Source organism: Danio rerio, chromosome 6, assembly GCF_049306965.1.
Source record: "Danio rerio strain Tuebingen ecotype United States chromosome 6, GRCz12tu, whole genome shotgun sequence".
NCBI classification, from domain to species: domain Eukaryota; kingdom Metazoa; phylum Chordata; class Actinopteri; order Cypriniformes; family Danionidae; genus Danio; species Danio rerio.
The window spans coordinates 10,833,838-10,844,457 of record NC_133181.1 but is presented as its reverse complement, the minus strand read 5'-3'; the positions used below and the strand labels follow the sequence as shown (position 1 = coordinate 10,844,457).

The 10,620-nt window shown below is 35.8% G+C and overlaps 1 protein-coding gene across 1 annotated transcript; it reads left to right on the top strand.

Moving 5' to 3' along the window:
- The first annotated feature begins 4,739 nt into the window (after positions 1-4,739).
- On the top strand, positions 4,740-7,872 carry LOC108190369 (serine/threonine-protein kinase pim-1-like). The gene is made up of 7 exons (XM_073953677.1): positions 4,740-5,319; positions 5,590-5,684; positions 5,833-5,883; positions 5,978-6,356; positions 6,465-6,641; positions 6,837-6,925; positions 7,018-7,872. Exons 1-7 carry the CDS (start codon positions 4,878-4,880, stop codon positions 7,027-7,029), a joined length of 1,245 nt encoding a protein of 414 aa, XP_073809778.1. The 5' UTR covers positions 4,740-4,877; the 3' UTR covers positions 7,030-7,872.
- The last annotated feature ends 2,748 nt before the right edge of the window (positions 7,873-10,620 follow it).

The following is a 10,620-nucleotide window of genomic DNA, read 5'->3' as shown; positions in this document are numbered from 1 at the left end:
TTATATATTGATGGTCCAGGATCAACATTAGTGAATGATGGTCCAGGATCAACATCAGTGAATTTATATATTGATGGTCCAGGATCAACATCAGTGAATTTATATATTGATGGTCCAGGATCAATATCAGTGAATTTACATACTGATGGTCCAGGATCAACATCAGTGAAGTTATATATTGATGGTCCAGGATCAACATCAGTGAATTTATATATTGATGGTCCAGGATCAACATCAGTGAATGATGGTCCAGGATCAACATCAGTGAATTTATATATTGTTGGTCCAGGATCAACGTCAGGGAATTTATATATTGATGGTCCAGGATCAACATCAGTGATTTTATATATTGATGGTCCAGGATCAACATCAGTGAATTTATATATTGATGGTCCAGGATCAACATCAGTGAATGATGGTCCAGGATCAACATCAGTGAATTTATATATTGATAGTCCAGGATCAACATCAGTGAATGATGGTCCAGGATCAACATCAGTGAATTTATATATTGATGGTCCAGGATCAACATCAGTGAATGATGGTCCAGGATCAACATCAGTGAATTTATATATTGATGGTCCAGGATCAACATCAGTAAATTTATATATTGATAGTCCAGGATCAACATCAGTGAATGATGGTCCAGGATCAACATAAGTAAATTTATATATTGATGGTCCAAGAGCAACATCAGTAAATTTATATATTGATGGTCCAGGATCAACATCAGTGAATTTATATACTGATGTTCCAGGATCAACATCAGTGAATTTGTATATTGATGGTCCAGGATCAACATCAGTGAATTTGTATATTGATGGTCCAGGATCAACATCAGTGAATTAATATATTGATGGTCCAGGATCAACATCAGTAAATTTATATATTGATGGTCCAGGATCAACATCAGTAAATTTATGAATTGACGGTCCAGGATCAACATCAGTGAATTTATATATTGATGGTCCAGGATCAACATCAGTGAATTTATATATTGATGGTCCAGGATCAACATCAGTAAATTTATATATTGATGGTCCAGGAACAACATCAGTGAATTTAAATACTGATGGTCCAGGAACAACATCAGTGAATTTATATATTGATGGTCCAGGATCAATATCAGTGAATGATGGTCCAGGATCAACATCAGTGAATTTATATATTGATGGTCCAGGATCAACATCAGTGAATTTATATATTGATGGTCCTGGATCAACATCAGTGAATTTATATATTGATGGTCCAGGATCAACATCAGTGAAGTTATATATTGATGGTCCAGGATCAACATAAGTGAATTTATATATTGATGGTCCAGGATCAACATCAGTGAATTTATATACTGATGGTCCAGGATCAACATCAGTGAATGATGGTCCAGGATCAACATCAGTGAATTTAAATACTGATGGTCCAGGAACAACATCAGTGAATTTATATATTGATGGTCCAGGATCAACATCAGTGAATTTATATATTGATGGTCCAGGATCAACATCAGTGAATTTAAATACTGATGGTCCAGGAACAACATCAGTGAATTTATATATTGATGGTCCAGGATCAACATCAGTGAATTTGCATATTGATGGTCCAGGATCAACATCAGTGAATTTATATATTTATGGTCCAGGATCAAGATTAGTGATTTTATATATTGATGGTCCAGGATCAACATCAGTGAATTTATATATTGATGGTCCAGGATCAACATCAGTGAATTTATATGTTGATGGTCCAGGATCAACATCAGTGAATTTAAATACTGATGGTCCAGGATCAACATCAGTGAAGTTATATTTTGATGGTCCAGGATCAACATCAGTGAATGATGGTCCAGGATCAACATCAGTAAATTTATATATTGATGGTCCAGGATCAACATCAGTGAAGTTATATATTGATGGTCCAGGATCAACATCAGTAAATTTATATATTGATGGTCCAGAATCAACATCAGTGAATTTATATATTGATGGTCCAGGATCAACATCAGTGAATTTATATGTTGATGGTCCAGGATCAACATCAGTGAATTTAAATACTGATGGTCCAGGATCAACATCAGTGAAGTTATATTTTGATGGTCCAGGATCAACATCAGTGAATGATGGTCCAGGATCAACATCAGTAAATTTATATATTGATGGTCCAGGATCAACATCAGTGAAGTTATATATTGATGGTCCAGGATCAAGATTAGGGATTTTATATACTGATGGTCCAGGATCAGTATCAGTTAATTTATATATTGATGGTCCAGGATCAACATCAGTGAATTTATATATTGATGGTCCAGGATCAACATCAGTGATTTTATAAATTGATGGTCCAGGATCAACATCAGTGAATTTATATATTAATGGGCTGGTATGCTATGCTCGGTTTTTTTTTTTTTTTTTTTTTTTTGTGGTAATAAAAAGACACTCTAAAAAATGTCGAGAAATGAACAACAATTTATGTTCTACTGAAGGAAAAAATTATGTGATGGGAAGTAAATAGTCTAAGCTTCACCTGTGGCAGTAATATATATAAACATATACATACGTGTGTGTGTGTGTGTGTGTGTTTTGATTTATATTTTGTAAACAGAACTTGTCGCAACCTTTCACTTGCATTGTTTTTTTTCTAATATGAAAGTCAGTTCCCTTTAAATGTTTTGATTTTTGTGTTCAGCCGCCAATTCATTTCAATTTCATTTGTATAGCGCTTTTTACAATAATTATTGTTTCAAAGCATCTTTACAAAAGGTGCACAATACTGCATTACAATCAAGTAAGTTACATTCATTTGTTCATTTTCCTTTGGCTTAGTCTCTTTTTTTTCATCAGGAGTTGAACAGCGGAATGAACTGCCAACCTATCCAGCATATGTTTTACACAACAGATGCTCTTCCAGTTGCAATCCAGTACTGGGAAACACCCACACACACATTCACACACATACACCATGGCTTATTTTGTTCATTCAATCCACCTGTACCTCATGTCTTTGGACTGTGGTTGAAACCGGGGCACCTGGAGGAAGCTCGCGCGAACAGAGAACATGCAATCTCCAAACGCCAACTGAGACGGGACTCAAACCAGCGACTTTCGTGCAGTAAGGCTACAGTTCTAATCACCGAGCCACCATGTTGCAAAGTTACAATCAAATATAAGTAACTATATAAATAATTAACCTGCAATTGTATTGCTTATAGGGGATTTCTATGCCAAGTATATTCACGACGATTAAATGTTATCTGTAACATTTACTCTGTAAGTTTTATCACATTGTAACAATAAATGTTGTTTTGAGGTAACAACACCATTACAATTATTTATCTTAGTTCTTTATCACTTTTGTTACTTTTAACGTTATATATATATATATATATATATATATATATATATATATATATATATATATATATATATATATATATATATATACAGCAATGTCAAGTGAGAATAAAACTGTTTTTCTATAAAAAAAAAAAAACTAATTATTTTTAAAGTGTAAACTAAAAAAATTTTTTGCTAAATAAATTTCAAACTATTTAAATGGGTTGAATTTAAACTAATTAAATTTAGTAATGTTTAACTTGATGTTTAACTTTGTTTAAATTCACGCCATATAAATTGTTCACAACCACTTTACTTAAAAAATAATCTGAATTTTTTTTTTTATCTGTATATAGCATAGCGTTTTTGATTGTTCATTTGTGTTTTATAAACTACTTATAATGTGTCGTTCAAGCAGACTATTTGTTTAGACAATTTATTTGAAGAGGCCGAAATAAAATATTCCTTTTCAGACAGAAGGAAAAATCAAATAAAACAAAAGCATTTTTGAAATTTACTTTTTTACTAAGAATTTCAGCAAATAAATGTTTTAAATGATAATATTCATGTGTGAAATTTTGAAGACGAGTTATTATGGGCTAGTTTATAACATGGATAAGCAATTTGATGGAGTGGTGTTTTATGCTGTATATTGATGAATTAAAATATTTAGGCCTATATATTTTTTCTAACGTTTTAAATAGAATTTTAAATTCCGTTTGTCATTAACAAAAAAAAAAAAATCAATACTTTAAAAAGACGTTTTGTCCTTTCTATTAATCCATTCACTTCATAAATTAATTTGTATTTTTTTGGTACATGGGGAAAATTTAACGCATTATCTCATATTAACGCAACATGTTTCCAAATATAGGGCATTTACGGATATGACCAAGCCGAAATAGTAATCGAAATGTGTGTTTTTTAACGTTTTTTGATAGGTTGCCTCCTGTGTAAAATATTTCGACAATTATTATCGACAGACAACCAACTGGACAAAACAGTCCCAATTAGTATTAAATGGCTTGAATTGGGTAAAAAACATTGTTTAGGCCTAAATTTCGTTCTTTGAACATATTTCTCCACAAATAAAAAATTGATGTAAGTTTATATGGCCTATATATCTAAATTAAAAACAAAAAGATAAAAGATAGGCTATAGCTGTCACACAAATAGGCTATGAAGTAAAACAAGAATAAAAATGCAATAATATAGCTACTGCGGTTAAATACGTATATATATATCTAACGATTTTAACAAATTATTAAAATATTGATTTATAATGTGTGTGTATTTTATATTTATATAGCTGCTTGTTTAGTTTGGCCGGAATTGTCATTGTACGGCTTTAATTATTGTGCTTGGTTTGAGGAGATTTCAAACAATAACACAAACCTGTGCTGTTGCGTCATAATTAGAATGGAACATTTAGAATGTCTTGCATTCCTAAACAGCTTCTCTGTACAGATTTGTCATTTGACTTGATTTTTCTGTCTGCATTACACGAATTCAACAGCGTTAGTGTTTTATCCAACCGCTTTTGTGATCATGGGACAGAAGAGAAAGAGAGATTGTTTTTCTGACAGCGATTGCGTTATTGCGCACAATTTCTATCATGGTGCGCAAACAAAATCCTGCCCCAACGAGGCGTTCGACCATCTCGAGCCCGTTGAGGAGAGGCGACCATCAAAAAAGATGAGGAGCGGGTCGTCTTCTACTTACTTCTCTGCTCAAAGTGTCACCTCTGAGGAGAGAAATTCGGAATATTATGATACTTTCATGGATTTCTCTGTGGAGAGTCATGAAGTTCTGAAAACTGACACCAGCAGCGGCCTGAGTCTTGACGAGGCCAGGTCTAGTTCCAGCTCCAACAGTAGCTCCAGCGGGGCGTCCAGCTCCAGAAGCAGCTGCAGCAGGTCTTCCAGCTCCAGCAGGACTTCCAGCTCCAACAGCACCTCCAGCAGGACGTCCAGCTCCAGCAGTCTTGAAGGTCAGGAGGTTTAACATCCTTTATCCTTTTGACCTTTAAATGATCTCAATAATGTTCATGCTGTGTTCCAACAACATGTGTTAATATAATATGTGTTAATTACTTACTTTAGGTGTATTAGAATCCTTTTACTTAAATTGAGTTGGGAAGAAATATGAAATATTCAAAATAATAGACAAATGTTCTGTCAAATTATGAATTAAAATGTCAGCTTTAATCCTCTTGTTGTGTGTTCTCTTCTATAATGTTTATTCATTTTATTTTTTGCAGAAGATATTTTGGGCCGCTACAGAATTGTAAAAAAGCTCGGCCAGGGAGGATACGGGACAGTCCTTGAAGCAGTTCGTCTGACGGATGGTCTTGAGGTATATTTTACTCACTACATCTAGCAAAATATTTCTCTCAGTGTCTGTTCAAGTCTGTTTATTGTGTCACATGACATTGAAAAAGTTGAATGACTGTGATGATTTGAGCTCAGAGCAAGAATTACTAATGTTTTGTTTTGTGGATCAGGTGGCAATGAAGGTGGTCATGAAGAGCAGTGACATGGATTACCTCAGCATTGTAAGCAGCTCTCTTGGTTTTTACTTCAAAATTTGTTAATTAGAGCCAAACATGATTTTAAACATCACTGACAACAAATGTCTTTCCTCTACAGCCTGGTCATCCTACACCCCTTCCGTTAGAGGTTGCTCTAACCATTCTTGCCAACAATGGTCCGACCGTTCCTCAGATAATCCGGATGCTGGAGTGGCAGGAGAGGTCTGACTCCTACATAATGATCTTGGAGCGTCCCTCACCCTGCGAAGACCTATTTGATTTTCTGGAGCGGCACTTAGGAACCCTCAGTGAGAACATGACAAGGCACATCATGAGGCAGGTAGTGCAGGCTGCCCATATGTGCTGTCAGCGAGGGGTCCTCCATCGGGACATTAAATTAGAAAACCTCCTGATAAACAAGGAAACTCTGGAAGTGAAGCTCATCGACTTTGGCTGCGGTGACCTTCTAAAGACCTCAGCATATACAACATTCTGTGGTATGTATTGTCCTTCAAATCTGCAGTTTGAGATTTTACTTCTTCAACTCCATATTTTGAACAGCATCAGCTTTCTTACTGTCACTAATGAAGAAAATCTTTTTTCAGGGACTGAAGATTACTGTCCACCTGAATTTAAATCCAGTGGCAGGTACCATGGAAAGGCGGCAACTGTTTGGTCACTGGGGGTTCTCCTGTATGAGCTGCTGTGTGGAGAACCTCCTAAAGACAGTGACCTGGACTTGACAGACGAAAGAACTTGGATCAAATCTGGATTGTCAACAGGTGAGCTGGCCATTTATTACAGCAGAGAAAGCAAACTGTAAATCTGAATGACACACAGGAATTATTCAGTGATGTTCATCAGTTTTGGCCTTCATGTTTCAGCATCATCAAATCTTATTGTTTGGATTGTGATTATTAAAGCAAGTAGATGTAGTTCAGGTAATAATAATCAGACTCCTCCATCTTTTTCCACAGAGTGCTGCCAACTGGTCCAGTCCTGCCTGCAGAGGAGCCCCAGGAAGAGGATCGCTTTGGGGAAACTCAGCAGCCATCGCTGGTTAAAGGTATTCAATTCTACATTTACTTTCTTGAGCATTTTTATACAGGAGGTGTGTGTAACATGGAGACCAACATGTGTGTGTGTTGCTTGTTTCAGGTCACCAGATAAAGAACAACAAGAAGTTCCAGACCCCTCCATCAAGACGATTATATCATCTGATCTTCTACATCTTCTTGTCATGAGACTCAAATAAATTATTGTTTTATAAACACCGTTGTGCCTGAACGTCCTGTAATGGATTGAGGAGAAAATGTGCCTGCAAGAAGCAAACCAGAGCTGATTCTCAACACTAACCCAATTCCAGTGCTGTGTGTCAACACTGTCCTCATCTGTCAACACTTACAGATCCTGACAAAGCTGTAGCTGTCTTAACTTTAGCTTTAGTCTCTCCATCCCGAACATGCTTTATAGAGGGACCCTCAAGAGCACAGGTGTCAAATCCAGTTTGTGTAGGGCCGCAACTCTGCTCAGTTTAGTTCCAACCCTGCTTCAACACACTTACCTGTGGGTTTCTCACAAGCCTGAGAGACTCAATGAGTTTGATCAGGTGTGTTTAATCAGGGTTAAAGCTAAACTGTGCAGAGCTGCGGCCCTCAAGGAACTGGATTTGACACCTGTGCTCAAGGGGATCCTGAGCAGCTGCATCAACTGAACTACCTCCAAACACATGCACTTATTCAGAGGAACTGTGTTTACTGATAAATGTAATGTTTCTGCTTCGGTTTCTGCTTCTGAATTGTTTAATGCACTTTAATGTCTGTCTTGCACTGTTTGCACTTTACATCATCAGGTAGTTTACTCTTTAACCCTTGGTTCTGAGGTGTTTTGTGTTGTTTGTGTGTCTCCTACTGTTTTGTGTAGTTGTGTGTGGTTTTTATGTTGTAACTGGATAAACATGGTCTCATTTCACTGTGTACTGTTAAGATGACAATAAAGCTCTTTGCACTTGAACTTGCTCATCTCACTGTCTTCATGGTTTTAAAAAAGTGACTGTTGCAAGGTTATTTTAGTAAACAAAGACTAAAAGTAGTAGTCAAACAACTTTTACATGAACTGAAACAGAAATCAGAATAAATTAAAAAGTAAAATTAAATGATCACACTGTAAAAAAAATCTAAAATATATGATCATTTTCAGATTTAATAAGCACTCTCTTTATGGTTGGAATTCTGGCTGTTTTCTCTATTCTGACAATATCTGTTATGATGATTTTACAGACAGACACATCAGTCAAATGCATGTTTATGTTCATTAAACATCTGTTATACCTTGTCTTTAGGCATATTTGACCGCAAATAAAGATTTAATAAGTTTCTCTGAATTCTTCATCATTTCTTCTTTTCTAAATTCAAGTTTGAAAAATAAATAATTTGTGATTTGATTTGCATTATCATGATTAATCAAAATATAAATTTCTGAAGAGTACCCTACTTTTGGAGAGCCAGCTCATTTGCATTTAAAGGCACAGACAGAAAAAGCTAAAATCTGACCCAAAAACAAGCTCTAATAAATGATCTGATGGTTATTTTACCTGAAACTTCATAGACACATTCTGGAGACTTCACCTTGATAAAAGATCAAAATAGGAGCCCTTTAAAATGCAGGATTATCAATGTTGAATAAGCACCAAAATCAAACAATTAATACTATTATCCAATCAATAGGTAACCAGTGTTATGTGTAATTACTTACAAAATAACTAGTTACTGTAATTAAATTGCTTCTCTACTGAAAATTAGAGTAAAAGATTCCTTTTCATTCATTTTCCGTCTGCTTAGTCCCTTTATTCATCAACAGTCACCACAGCGGAATGAACCGCCAACTTAGCCAGCACATGTTTTACACAGCGGATGCCCTTCCAGCTGTAAGTCAGTACTGGAAAACATCCATACACACTCATTCACACACATAGACTACAGCCAATTTAGCTTATTCAGTTCACCTATAGCACATGTTTTTGGACTTGGGGGGGAAACCGGAGCACACACAGAAAACCCACACTGACATGGGGAGAACATGCAAACTCCACACAGACCCAGATGGGGACTGAACCAGTGACCTTCTTGCTGTGAGGCGACAGTGCTACCCACCTCCTTTTCATTTTTATGTGATTTAATTACAGTTACTTATAATATACTTGCTTAATACTTTACTTAATTTCAACAGTTCTGTATAAATCAGTTACGAGAAACAGAGTGATTGCATTTTTTGTGTGTGTTATACAAATATATTTTGTGGAATAATTGTATTTTGCAACTAAAGGAGGTGTTACGTCCTGAGACGTTTCTTTAGTGTGCACAATGTGCTTTGTTTTGTTATTCCAGGGGTGTCCAAACTCAGTCCTGGAGGGCTGGTGTCCAGGAGAGTTTAGCTCCAACCCTAATCAAAGACACCTGAATCATCTGATCAAGCTCTTGCTAGATATACTAGAAACTTCCTGGCAGGTGTGTTAAAGCAAGTTGGAGCTAAACTAAGCAGGACAACGGCCCTTCGGGACCGAGTTTGGACATCCCTGTGTTATTCTCTCTCTCTCTCTCCCTGCAGGTAATTGTGTCCACCTGGTAGTGATCATTGGATCTTTCTCAGTGATTGGCTGTTGGGAGAAGAGAGAGAGTATTTAACCTGAGTTGCACTGCAAACCAGTGTTGGTGGTGGTTAGATGGTGCAGCAGCTGAGCTCTTCTCCACATACAGACATGTTGTTTACTAGAGCTTTAACGATTTGTTTTAGCTTAAGTAGCTCAGTTGTGTTGAGGCTATTGAAGTCAATCTTCTACTAGTAATGATCTTCTTAACATCTAAAAATTCACCCAAAGAAAAGTGAGTCAGGTTGATTTGTTTATATTTATTTTGAGGGTTAAGTAAGAGGGTGGGTGCCATTTTTGTTTTGAATCATTTTCTCCTGTTTGTAACAGTAAAGAGTTATAGATTGTTGATGTATTTTTTTTTTTTTTTCAGATTAGCAAAAGAATTATCTTAGGAGTTGGCTTGGTTATGTTTTGGCTTTACCCCCTTCTGAATTAATACCCTGTTTTCTTTGTTACATTTTATTTCTGTAAATAAACTTGTCTCTTTTTTTTTTTTTTTTCTTTTTTTTACCTTGTTGTTTTTGAATCTCTAGCCATTCTGTTTGAGGAGTTGAGTTTCTCTTTTTCCAGCCATTGCACATCACCAACCATTTATTTTCTGTTGCAGTTACATCCCTAGACATAAAAAGATCATAACAGAGGATAGATTTATCTGGCAATTGTAGATAATTTGATAATTTGTCAATGTAAGATATGTATGAAATAGTACCATTACTTTGAAAAGTTTTGATAATGTTGTCGAAAATGTAAATGTTCATTTTTTTTTTAACAAAACTAAAAGACTCAAATTTAAATGAAAGAATTTAATTTCTATTGTCTATGGGTTGAGATGTGTATATATTAACTGAGTAACGAAACTATTTATCAAACAAAGTAATTAAAAAACTGTCGCCTCAGAGCAAGAAGGTCGCTGATTTGAGCCCCGGCTGGGTAAGTTGGCATTTGTGGAGTTTGCATGTTTTCCCCGCGTTCTAAAAACATGCGCTATAGGTGAATTAAATAAACTAAATTGTTTCCCAGTGTTGGCTTGCAGCTGGAAGGGCATCTGCTGCATAAAACATGTGCTGGATAAGTTGGTGGTTCATTCTGCTGTGGTGACCCCTGATTAATAA

What these genes read in the sequence shown, in the direction of transcription:
- LOC108190369 (XM_073953677.1), top strand. Translation starts at nt 4,878, where the DNA reads ATGGGACAGAAGAGAAAGAGAGATTGTTTTTCTGACAGCGATTGCGTT. An exon ending in CAGCTCCAGCAGTCTTGAAG is followed by an intron (nt 5,320 to 5,589) that starts GTCAGGAGGTTT and finishes TATTTTTTGCAG; the next exon opens with AAGATATTTTGGGCCGCTAC. An exon ending in GTCTGACGGATGGTCTTGAG is followed by an intron (nt 5,685 to 5,832) that starts GTATATTTTACT and finishes TTTGTGGATCAG; the next exon opens with GTGGCAATGAAGGTGGTCAT.